Source organism: Bufo bufo, chromosome 2, assembly GCF_905171765.1.
Source record: "Bufo bufo chromosome 2, aBufBuf1.1, whole genome shotgun sequence".
Classification (NCBI taxonomy): domain Eukaryota; kingdom Metazoa; phylum Chordata; class Amphibia; order Anura; family Bufonidae; genus Bufo; species Bufo bufo.
The window spans coordinates 572,948,436-572,961,610 of NC_053390.1; the positions used below are offsets into that span (position 1 = coordinate 572,948,436).

The 13,175-nt window shown below is 44.6% G+C and overlaps 1 protein-coding gene across 1 annotated transcript in view; it reads right to left on the reverse strand.

Moving 5' to 3' along the window:
* ADH5 (alcohol dehydrogenase 5 (class III), chi polypeptide) overlaps window positions 1-13,175 on the reverse strand; it is a 36,201-nt gene that overhangs the window by 595 nt on the left and 22,431 nt on the right. Inside the window, exon 8 of the mRNA XM_040418186.1 lies at window positions 2,595-2,733. Within this exon, the coding sequence (XP_040274120.1) occupies window positions 2,595-2,733 (139 nt within the window). The remainder of the gene's footprint in view (window positions 1-2,594; window positions 2,734-13,175) is intronic.

A 13,175-nucleotide genomic window follows, 5' to 3' on the forward strand; every position in this document is an offset into this window, starting at 1 on the left:
CGTCTCATTTATTGCAATGTAAAAAAAAAAAAAATAAAGTATACCTTTTTATCAGCTTTTTTTTTCAGGCAGAAAAGCGTAGTATGCTATTCTGTCCTGCCAAAAAAAAAAAAAACACCCCATACAGAAACGTAAAATAATGACAAACAGACAAAAGTATGCACTTTTGAACAACATTTGCCCAATTATAGTCTGTGGCCATGTCATGTAATACGTTTCTATGCGTGTTTTTTGTGGGTAGGGTACTTTCACAGTAGCGACAGAGGGAGTCCAGCAGGCTGTTCCGGCGGGTGAACAGCCTGTTGGATCCGTCCTGCCGCTAGTTCACGTGTGCCCCCGGACTGCCGCTCCGTCCCCATTGACTATAATGGGGGCGGAGGTGGTGCCCCGGCAGCAGCACGGCGAGAGGCAGCCGGACTAAAAGTATTGCATGCAGTACTTTTAGTCTAGCCGCTTCTCAGCTCCGCCCCCATTATAGTCAATGGGGACGGAGCGGCAGTCTGGGGGCACACGTGAACTAGCGGCAGGACGGATCCAACAGGCTGTTCACCTGCCGGAACAGCCTGCCGGACTGCCCTGCCACTAGTGTAAAACTAGCCTTACAAATGTATCTGCTTGATGTACAGCAAAAACAATATGTGAACAGCCCCAAAGCTGCAGAAGAAAAACGCAACAATTGACATGCTGCAGATTTCAAAATTCGCACATCAGGTCAATTTCCACACCTAAGAAAAAAGCGAAGTGTGCATGAGATTTGTCTAATTTCACAAACTATGTTGTGGTTTTTCTGCAAGAAAATCATAGAGAAAAAAGCATACATAATCTGCACTCTGCGGAGGCACCCTAATGCTAAGTAGGGGCAGCACGGTGGCTCAGTGGTTAGCGCTGGGGTCCTAGGTTCGAATCCAACCAAGGACAACATCTGCATGGAGTTTGTAGGTTCTCCCTGTGTTTGTGTAGGTTTCCTCCGGGTACTCCGGTTTCCTCCCAAACTCCAAAGACAGACTGATAGGGACCTTAGATTGTGAGCCCCATTTAGGACAGTTGGTTGCTAATGTCTGTAAAGCGCTGCAGAATATAGTAGCGCTATATAAGTGCATAAAATAAATAATAAAATAAATTTGCGTTTGGTAAATCCAGTAGTCTGTTCCAGCAGTGGAGCAGACTACCAGAATTACCATAACAGGCATAGGCGGATCCCCATTCCCCAATATGGGATCTGTTTGGTTTCCGAGAACAATGCTGACTTTCTGCCCAAAAAAAAGATGCTGCGTGCAGTGGTATTTTTAAGGCAAAAAGCTGGCATTCATGGCGGAAACCCAGCAGATCCTATTATAATGAATGGGGATTCAGCAGGTCCCGGCTACAATGGATACAGTAATTCTGGTAGTCTGCTCCTCTGCCAGAATAGACTACTGGATTTACCGAACGCAGATATGGATGGAGCCTAATCCTCTTTAATGCTACATGACATACAGGTATATATAGAATGCAGAAATACATGAGGACTCTAGAGCTTGAACAATAGGTCATTTTCTAAACAAAGTTCCTTTAAGGGGTTAAAGAAGATGACCTAAAACTCACTAGAAGGCCTTATGATTATTATTTATTGTTAAAGCGCCATTCATTCCATAGCGCTGTACATATAAGCCTTATTCACACGGTCTGTGTTTCATCAGTGATTTCCATCAATGATTATCAGCCAAAACCAGAAGTGAAGCCTCCACAGAGTTCGTGCTCATGCACACGACCGTATGCCCTCCGAGACATACGGTCCGTGAGCGGGCCATAAGTCCCGGAACGGCATACACCGTGCGCACGGGAGCGCACAGCATCATAGGTTACTATGATGCTGTGCGCATTGGGCCGCTCGCGGGACTATTATGATATTATGAGTGCAGGAAAATAGTCCCGCGGGCGGCCCGATGAGCACAGTATCATAGTAACCTATAATGCTGTGTGCTCCCGTTCGCACGATGTATGCCGCTCCGGGACATATGGCCCGCTCACGGACCGCATGTCTCGGAGGGCATACGGTCGTGTGCATGAGCCCTTAATATATAATGGAAAGATTTGCACCTCTTCTCTATTTTGACCCACTCCTGGTTTTGGCTCACAATCACTGATGGAAATCACTGATCAAATCACTGATGTGTGAATAAGGCCTTATGCACAAGACTTAGGTTTGGGTCTGCATTAGAGCCAAATTTTTTGGGAGTCTGATGCGGACTAACTCCCTTCAATGGGGCCTCAAAAGATGCGGACAACACTAAGTGTGCTGTCTTCATCCGCCAAAATGTTCCACGGCCCAGAAAAAAAAAGGATAGAACATGTCCTATTCTTGTCCGTATTACAGACAAGAATAGGACTGCTCTATTGAGGGCTGGAAAAGCTGTTCAGTAAGATGAGGAACGCACAAGGCCGGTATCCGTGTTTTGCAGTCTTGCAGTTTGCGGACCTCAAAAGTCGTGTGCATGAGGCCTTATTAGTGTGGTTACTAATACCACTGCACTGTGTATATTTCACATCAACGTTTAGTGAATTCCAATTAGCAGAAAAACCACAGCGTTCTAAAATTCATGTTTTTAACCTACCTCTTGCCATCATGCATCAGTTCAAAAGCTTCATTTATTGAGCTGAAGGGCAGAGTGTGAGTCACAAACTCGTCAACTTTTATTTTTTTAGCCATGTATTCAGAAACCAACTTGGGAACACTGTCTACACTCTTCCAACCTAGAAGAAAAGGGAAAGCACTGAAATAAATGGAAACAAATAGAGACATTGCTGGTACCCAAGTCCCCTCTTAGGGATTGTTCACTATGACTGAATGGAGATGTTTCTATACTATGTGCAAATATTTCTGCCATTTTCCGATGGATAGTCACAGAAATTTCTGCACATGTGAATACACCCTTAAGTTTTTATTATGAACTAGCAGAAGGACCCGGCTTCGCACGGGTATATTTAATGTTTGTGTGTGTTGTTAATAGATAGTATCCACTATAACAGTGACCTCCACAGCGCCCTCCCCTTTATTAGTGACCTCCATAGTACCCTGGCTCGTTGACAGTGATTTCCACAATAACCCGCCCCCTTAACAGTGACCTCCACAGAGCTCCGTTCCCTGCCCCTTAACAGAGACCTCCACAGCAGCCCGCCCCCTTAACAGTGGCCTCTACAGCAATCTGCCCCTTAACACTGACCTCCATAGCAGACCGTCTCCTTAACTGTGACCTCCACAGCAGCCTGCCCCTAGGGGGGGGCCCAGAGGTCTAGTTTTAGGCCGGACAGTCCAGCTTTCAGACTCCCTGTCCTCCGTCCGGCGCAAGGCCTGGACACTGTGCTGTCTGAGCGTGAGCTGCAGGGAGAAAAGTCACCCTCCCTCCCACCCCTGCAGCTGACAGAAGTAGATTTTTTTACCTTAAAGGGATTTGGTCACCTCTTTTTACCCTATAGAGATGTGGACATGCAGGGCTAGATCGCCACTAGCATGTCTGCAATATACCTGTCCCATATCGGAGTGGTTTTATTGAGTGTAAAAAATGATTTTATATATATGTAAGGGGCTGCGCTAACCGTTCTGGAGCCTAGCCACGCCCCCTGTGAAGGAGCCCAGCACCGCCTGTAACCAGGAATCTCCTCCTTGTTCACAAAGTCAGATCGCCGCGAGCTCGCGCATGCGCAGTTCCTTCCCTGAGGCCAGCACAGGGAAGGAACACTATGCCAGCACTGCACATCGCGAGATTACGGCGATCTGACTTTGTGAGCAAGGAGTACATTCCTGGTTACAGGCGGTGCTGGGCTCCTTCACAGGGGGGCGTGGCTAGGCTCCAGAATGGTTAGCGCAGCCCCTTGGGCTCCTTACCAGGCTGATTTACATATAAAATCATTTTTTACACTCAATAATAAAACCACTCAGATATGGGACAGGTATATTGCAGACATGCTAGCGGCGATCTAGCCGTGCATGTCCACATCTCTATAGGGTAAAAAGAGGTGACAGAATCCCTTTAATTTTTTCAATTCCCGTTGGCCGCGGAGTTAGCGTGTCCTAACTGAACCAGGGCGTGGCTTAGTGGGACCTTGGTGCGGGGTTTTTAAGTCTGTCTTTTGAGGGTGGCCTGAATGGCCACCCTACCTGCCCCCTGAACTGCGACCTCCACAGCACTCCGGTCCCTTAACAATAAAATCCACAGCGTCCTGCCCCTTTAAAGCTGACCTACAGCAGTGAAGAAAAATGGCTGGGTTGTTATGGAAACCTGGTGTAAAACTGTGTGTATGTGGAGACTAAGGGCCTGCATGCTTCTATTGGCTGATAACGGTCATGTGACCAGGCTTCTATTGGCTAGTGCATATTTTGGGAATATCTCAGGAACGATATGTGCTAGAGAGCTGAGACCTGGTGTAAAACCTTCCCGGGCACCTGATGTACCTGTGTGCCAAATTTTGTGATTGTAAGTACGACAGTGTGGATTCCTTTAGCAGACATACAAACATACATACATACATACACTCAGCTTTATATATTAGATGCACAAAAATACCTTGCAAAAAACAAACCCATTTGTAAAAATAAAGTAGATTGGAGCGTTTCCCATACTTAAATAGTAACACCATCAGTTTATTTACAGACAAGCCGCCCAAGGGACGTCAGTGAGAGCATTATCTCAGGGGAGCCACAAAACTACTTCGCTGTAAACAACACAAGCTACACATATACAGTGGCGATTAAAATTAGAGAACACACCATTTCCGAAATGTCAAGATCATAGTGTAGTCCTATGTGAATATATCCTAACATGAGTAAAATAGCAGTATTTTAAGATTATTTCATAAATTGTATTTATTCTAAAGCACAGAATAAAAATGTAAATGAGATAATTGAAAAAGAACACTGATCAAAATTAGAGAACACTTTCAGAAACCTGCAAGTTATTGGTGTTAATCTGGCAACTGGCGCTAATTTCCTTAATGATCTGACAACCCCCATTTAACTGGAAGCCTAAGGCCTCATGCACACGGCCGTGAGCGGTCCGTGGTATCCCGGCCTGGCACCCTGCTGACAGCAGGAGCGCACGGTGTTGAAAGGAATCCATGTTCTTTATTATGTCAAAATCAATTCTGCTTTTACTGAAGTTTCATTTCTATGTTAGGTACTAACTCTGATTGCTGTGAAACTAATATACTGTAAGGTTTCTATTCTCTGTAACCCTGAATCTTATCTCTTTGGCACTACTCCCGGACAATATTCCTAATATGGAAGTTCCGTTTTTGTTTCTATTTCTCTGAGCGTAGAATGAAACGTGTTAATATGATAGGTTAAATACATAACATACGATGATGCCAATTAAGAGGGTAAAGCCCCCTCTATATAACCTGTGTGCGTTAAAAATAAACCTTAGAGTGTTCATTCAGTACATCACTGTTGTGTCTTTTATTACATACTGAGTGAAGCGCTCTCCTGACGTCAGAAGGACTCAAACCAAGCCGATACTAGAAGTCTTGGTGCCAGGTACCAAGTGGAATTAAGAGATTCCTATCAGTTGGGGGCTCGTTTCCGGGATCGGGAAGGTTTTCCTCGTGTTCGGTAAGGAAGGCATCTGTTATTGTCCTCTGGCCGATCCGAGGACCACGTCCCGATCTAGTAAGTAGAACCTACAACTTCTAGTATAATTACTGTATCAGGGATACAGGGTACAGACTCCGGGAGTCTGGGGGAGTGACCCGGGGACTCCGGGAGTTCGCCGTGAGGATCACTCAGAGAAAATATAGTGCGCACTAGAGATACTGTCTCAGGGAGACAAAGACGGAGCTTGGTTTGACTCTTTACTTTTTAAAAGCTGTTTTAAAGTATAAGATTATTAGAGTTGATATAAGGATACTGATGTCCGGGTGGTAAGTGTACGGACTGAAGTTCACTATTTGCATAGAGTTTTAAGGACATTGCATTGTTGTTTTACTGTGTTGCGGAGGTCTGCAATACGCCCCACCCCCGGCTGGGAGCAATCCGTTAACCCACAGATAGGTGAACACAAGCAGCAGACCAAAGCAACAAATTATATGTTTGATGAAACTCTCTGATATATTGTGATCAGACCTGAGTCCTTTGCCTAGTTGACAGGATTAATTTCTCTGAGCCTTAAAGGTTCAGTGCAGCCAGTCCTAGGAAAGTAGCATCATTAAAATATCAGACGGAATGGGATCACAAGAGTCTAAAACCAATTATCCCAAACCTGAGACGGGAGAAACATGCAAAGTTTATGTTGCACGGTGTAGTCCCACAAATTACTTCCTAGTTAACCCATGGGTGGATAATTTAGCTGGATGGACTGAGTTCATGCAAGCTGCTAGCCCCTTTCCCAGGGACGGCGATAATAGCCCGTACCACATGGACATGATAAAGGGTCTTTGTCTGGAAGACAAAGAAGCATGGCCACATTTTGACCATGATCCGTCCTGGAATATGGATTACATGATACAAGGGGGTGAACAATGGTTGGAGATAGCCCCACATTGGTACAATGTACCATCAAATAAGAAGAAAGGGAAAACTAATAAGATTCCAAAAGATGACAGTCAGTTACATAAAATGGAGAAAAGAACAGAATTAAAAGACGTGTCTGAAAAGCCAAACCCACCACCTTACACTGTCCCGTCCGCCCCTGCACCCCATCTCACACTAAACCCTGTACACATATGTCCAAGCATGCAGGAGATACAGGACGAAGATATAGGTGCTACATTTATGCAGGTCCATGACGACCTAGAGAAAACAAAATACAGTCAAAAACAACAGAAAGCTGCAGAACAATATAAGTACCACACACGCAGCAAGGGAATAGAAGCTAAAGAAGAACAGGTAGAACTCAGTGCACCCTTCATAACAATAGGAGAACACTTAATGAAGAAACCCATGGACATCGAGGACCTTAATAAAATTATCAAACACTGCCCCAAACCCACAGTGGCTCCTTTGGGAACCATCACCTATCTTAAAAAGGCTTGTAAAGGCAGAAATTGTACACAAGAAGATTTAAGGCTCATAATAGATGGCATCATAGGAACACATACTGCTTGGGATTGGGATGAAGTCCCATACATTTCTACACTAGTAGATGGAACTGTTGATGCCAGCCGGTACATATGCAATACAGAAGAAGGAATGAAGAAGATTTGGACCCAAGTTGAGGATCATATGAATAAGGTATTCAAACAAAAATCATCTCTGCCTATTGCTGTAGCTTGTAAACAAAAGCCCACAGAGTCTGTTACTGAGTTTTGGAAGAGATTCATGGACTGTTGGAGACTGGAGGCGGGACTCCCTACCCTCCAGAACGACAGCCTGATCATCTCCACATTCATTAACAATCTGTCAGACAAATTAACCCTTCCAGTGAAACAAGGTGTATCCTCATGGACCTCAGATGATACTGTCACTTTTGAAAAACACCTTTATGAAAAGGAATCAGCAGGATGTTTCGAAATCAGAAAAATCACACCCACACATGCCTATGCCAACAACAGGGGAGGGGGCAGAGGAAGGAGGAGAGGAGGACATACTAGTTACAACCAGAACACACAGTGGCAGCAAGGACACCCACAAGATCAGATACAAAATAACTGTTGTTATAACTGTGGGAAAGAAGGACATTGGGCAAGACAGTGTACACAGCCCAGGAGGCACCGGGGTAGACAGGGCCAAAGTCAGGTACCAGACACAAATACACAGTCTTTTAACCTTCCTCAACAAAGACCCCAACAAACAGGCCAACAACCAAGATTCCCCATTGATTGGAATCAGCAACAACAATCATACTGATGCTGCCCGGAGGGAGGTACCCCGATTTTCACACAGGTCACCACACACTGGAAAGACACACCTGTTATTCTACTGAGAGTGGGAGGAAGAAGAGTAGGATTCATGGTAGATAGCGGTGCAACTTCAAGTGTGTTAAGTAAAGATTTATACAAGGGACCATTGAGAAAATCTGAGCCCTCTATGGGAATTAATGGGGTTTTAACAAAAACTTTCAAAACTGACTCACTACCACTTGAGACCATGGACAAGGAGTACATCACAGACCATGCCTTCAGCATTATACCAGATTGCCCTGTCAGCCTGTTAGGGAGAGATTTGTTCATTAAGCTTGATTTACAAGTGTCAGCCAAAAATCAGGGCATAAGAGTACATTCAGATCTCATTCCAATCTCTACACCAGTGCCACTGATTCTTGCAAACATACAGGACCACCCAGAACTCAACAACATCAACCCTGCATTATGGTCTTCAAATGAATATGACACGGGGTTCATAGATTGCACACCTTACAAGGCTACTGTGATATCAGGTGTCCTCTCAGTGTTCCAGAAACAGTACCCGTTGTCCACAGAAAAAATTGAGGGCTTGAGGCCAATGATCGAAGAGTTTTTAAAAGAAGGCATCCTGGAAGAGGTGATTTCACCCTTCAGCACTCCCATAAATCCTGTGGCAAAAGCAGATGGTTCAATTCGCTTTGTGCAGGATTTAAGGGGAATCAACAACATCATTGTGCCTATAGCCCCCATTGTACCTGACATTACTCAGTTGCTATCTGCCATTCCAGCGGACGCTGTTTGGTTCAGTGTGATAGATCTGAAAAATGCATTCTTTTCTATCCCAGTTGACAAGAAGACCAGACTACTTTTTGCTTTTTCCTTCGAGGGGCGACAACTAACCTGGGCAAGAATGCCGCAGGGATATGCTGATTCACCTGTAGTGTTCAGCATTGTCCTCCAAATGACTTTAAAACCATGGCACCCCCCCCAAGGTTCCGTGTTGTTGCAATACGTGGATGATTTACTGTTGTGCAGTATGTCAGTGGAGGCCAACATTGAGGATGGTATATCACTGTTACAATGGTTGTTTGAATGTGGACACAAAGTGTCATTAGGGAAAATGCAATGGTGTAAACAGCAAGTCGAATACTTGGGGTTTGTCCTGACAAAGGGGGAAAGGAGGATCAGTCCAGGGAGAGTTCAGTCTGTAGCGGGATTGGTCACCCCGCACTCCAAGAAGGAAATGCTATCCTTCCTTGGAATGATAAACTACTGCAGACAATGGAGACAGGCAACACTGCAGGACAAACCTGATTTAATAAGATGGTCTTCAGAAATGTACAATGCATTTGATTATCTGAAATGTTCATTAATGTCAAGTCCAGGATTGGGCCTCCCTGACTACAAACTGCCCTTCCACATGTTTGCACGACAAAACTGTAAAACCATGGCGGGCGTGCTGACACAAGAACATGGAGGCAAGTTGCGCCCATGTGCATTTTTCTCGAAGGTAATGCCCACCTCTGTCCAAGGGATGCCGGCATGTCTGCGTTCTCTTGCAGCCTGTGCTATGATGGTAGAGTTGGCAACTCCTTTTACAATGGGACATTACACCATTTTGCACACCACACATGATGTTGTAGGCCTACTCAAGGGCATCCACACACAACACATGTCTGCACAAAGGCTTTCAGGATATGAGGTACTACTGCTCAGTGACCCTTCACTCGAAATCAAGTATGCTTCCCACACCTCAGGACCAGCACCAATACTGAATGCTCTCTTAGGCCTTAAAGGACAGGAAGATTGCCTCACAGATACACATGATTGCTTACAGGTCCTGGAACACGAAACTTCTCCAAGACATGATTTGTCATCCACACCCATTATAGGTGCTCCAGAGGTTTTTGTAGACGGTTCATGCACCAGACCAGATGACACCAGTTACTGTACAGGCTACGCCATTGTCATGCTCCCAGATGTTGTACTAGAGGCAAAGCCCATAAAGTTTCAGTCTGCACAGGCAGCTGAACTCATTGCCCTTACCAGGGCATGCATTCTACATGCTGAAAAACCAGTCACCATTTATACTGACAGTAGGTACGCACATGGGGTAGTGTGGGATCATGGAATGATTTGGCACAGAAGAGGTTTCACTGCAGCAGATGGTAAACGCATCTCACACTCACAGTTGGTCGCAGATCTACTTGAAGCCATCAGATTGCCTTCACAATTGGCAATTATCCACTGCAAGGCACACACCAATGGTAAGGATCATGTCTCACAGGGCAATGCGCTGGCAGATAGGGAGGCGAAACGAGCGGCCGACTACAGCCCCTCAGGTCCATGTAAACGTTGGGAGATGCCATGTTTGGCACCCCCAACCCTTGAGATGTCACAAATGCTTACCGATCTTCAAAGATACGCCACTGAACAGGAACGGCAAGACTGGTGTTATCCAGTATTGCAGAAAAATTCTAAGACAGAATTACTCTGCAAAGAGGGGAGACCATGCATTCCCCAACACAGTGCTTCCATCTTCATAGCACATTTCCATGGAGCAGGACATAACAGCATACAGACAACTCAGTCATTGTTGAGTCAAAATTTTTACATTACTGACATCAAAAAGTTAGTAACAGAATATGTACACAGGTGCATTACATGTTTGAGGAACAACCCCAACAACCCCTTGAAGGTAGTCCATCAACACCTTGACTATCCCACTACTCCATTCACCCATTTACAGGTAGACTTCACACATATTCCCAAAACTCAGGGTAGACAGGAATATGCTTTGGTGATTGTTGACATGTTCTCCAGATGGCCTGAAGTATTCCCCACCAAATCAGAGGATGCTAAAACAACAGCAAGGATACTTACTCAACAAATCATTCCTAGGTGGGGATGCCCTCTGATGATTGAATCTGACCAAGGGCCAGCATTCACCTCCAAACTCAACAAGGAAATTGCTAAATTACTACATATAGAATGGAAATTTCACATTCCATATCACCCGCAAAGTTCTGGCATTGTGGAACGCATGAACAGGACTATCAAAGATAAATTGAGGAAGGCCACTGCAGGTACTTTTGAAAAATGGAAAGAGATCCTACCCATAATACTTGCAGAAATAAGGATGACACCTAATAAGAGGTTAGGGTTATCACCATTCGAGATACTCATGGGAAGGCCTTTCCCCACCCCCTGGGCAAGACGCCCAATGATAGTGCAGGAAGGTGATCTTGATTTAATAAGGGAAGAATATGTCACCAAATTGATACAGGTTCTTAATAAAACTGAGGAAAAAGTTGCTTGTAAGTCTCCCTCTCTTCCACAGGAACCCACCCACCCATACAGGGTGGGGGATGAGGTAGTGATCAAAACACTGAAGAAAGGAAAATCCCAAGGTGACTTCGCATATGGCCCACCCACTACCGTGGTTGCAGTGACCAGAACAGCTGTGCTGACTGAACAATCTCCAACTTGGATCCACGCCACCCGAGTGAAGCTTGTGAGAAAAAGAGAGGAGGCAGGAACGGAGGCAGACAGCCTTGGCCTTGAAGAAGGACAAGAGGTACTAACGAGGGCAGACAGCCCTGACCTCCAACAAGGCCCAGAGGTACTAACGGGGGCAGACAGTCCTGACCTCCAACATGATGAGCTCCTCACTCCTTTCTGGGAAATGGTTGAATGTACTGACTAAGATTGCTTCAATAATCTTGTTGATTATACCAATTAGTAGTAAGGGGGAAGTAGCCGCAACTAGCAAGGGCGGCGTCATCACTTTTTGGTATAATTCATCTAACACTCACGTAGCCACCTACACCTTTTGCCTTTGTGATATCTTGAAAAAATGTTCATATTATAGCTATTGTTCCAACGACTATGTAGAAGGACAGGCCTATATATGTGTAACAGACTCATACTGGGGAAAAGGTTGTGGATACTGGGGATCAGTGGGATGGAATACAGGGACAAAATGGGGATATAAACCAGAAAGCGCCCTCAAAAGGAGGGATAAAAATTCTAAGTCCCTTTTGACTAGAATGACACTCCTTGAGAGAGGGACGTGTTATGTGGACACCTCTTCAGTGTATCATTGCAAAAAAAGGTCAGCGGAAATGAAAATTGTATTGACAATAGACAACCCTGGTAAATATGATGAAGGAGATTATGTATTAGGATGGTACTATCATAACATGTGGGGAGCTGAGACTTCTCAGGTAACACAAATGTTCAAACTTAGAGATATGTATAAGTCTAAGGAATACCAGCCCATCACAGGTGTCCCCAAAAACCCACTAGCTCCACATATAGTTTCTCTAAAAAACCTAAGGGCCATATCTAATCCCACATATGAGGATACTTTAGCCATGGGGACGGGCTTTTCTGATGTTAATCTGTGGCTGGAGTGGATGAAGTATAGTGCAGCCTCTGTGAATAAAAGTAACTGTTACACCTAGGTACCGTACCTCTAGTGTTACCAGAAAGTGTTGAAGAATGTTTTTTGACTCTTTTTGTTAATATGTCTTATAACCACAGTGCATGTACAGAATGGAAATCAAAATACCCTCTTTTGTTAAAAAATCCTCGCCCAGGGGCAGGTATCCAGGTATATCCAGGTAACTACACATGTTACAAAGGGAGCACACATGGGAGGAATGTACAGAATTTCACCAAAGGTTATTGTCACAAATACAGCAATCTGAACATATCCCTCACTCAGAACCAAGTGTACTCCATAGGAGATGTGTACTGGATCTGTGGAGATGGAAAGATAAGATCCAGATTGGAAGGTGCCTGGAAAGGTGAATGTGCGCTTGCCAAAGCTATAATGAACATGCACATTTTTACTGAATCGGATATTATAGACAAAGGGGTGCTAAAGAGAAACAAAAGAAGCGCCCCCCTTTCAAGTTTTGATCCCCATGTGTATATAGATGCAATAGGTGTTCCAAGAGGGGTCCCAGATGAGTTCAAAGCTAGAGATCAAGTAGCCGCCGGATTTGAATCAATATTTCCCATCATTACTGTGAATAAAAATGTGGATTGGATAAATTACATATACTACAATCAGCAAAGGTTTGTAAACTATACCAGAGATGCATTTCTAGGGGTAGCAGAAGAACTACAAGCGGACTCAATCATGACATTCCAGAATAGAATGGTGTTGGATATGATTCTCGCAGAGAAGGGCGGAGTGTGCCGAGTATTGATTGATCCAACCTCCTGCTGCACATACATACCAAATAATACTGGCCCCACTGGTAAGGTCACAATAGCTATAAAAAAGCTTGAAGATCTGTCAGTAGAACTGAAAAAGAACTCAGGTATAAATGATCCATGGGATCAATACT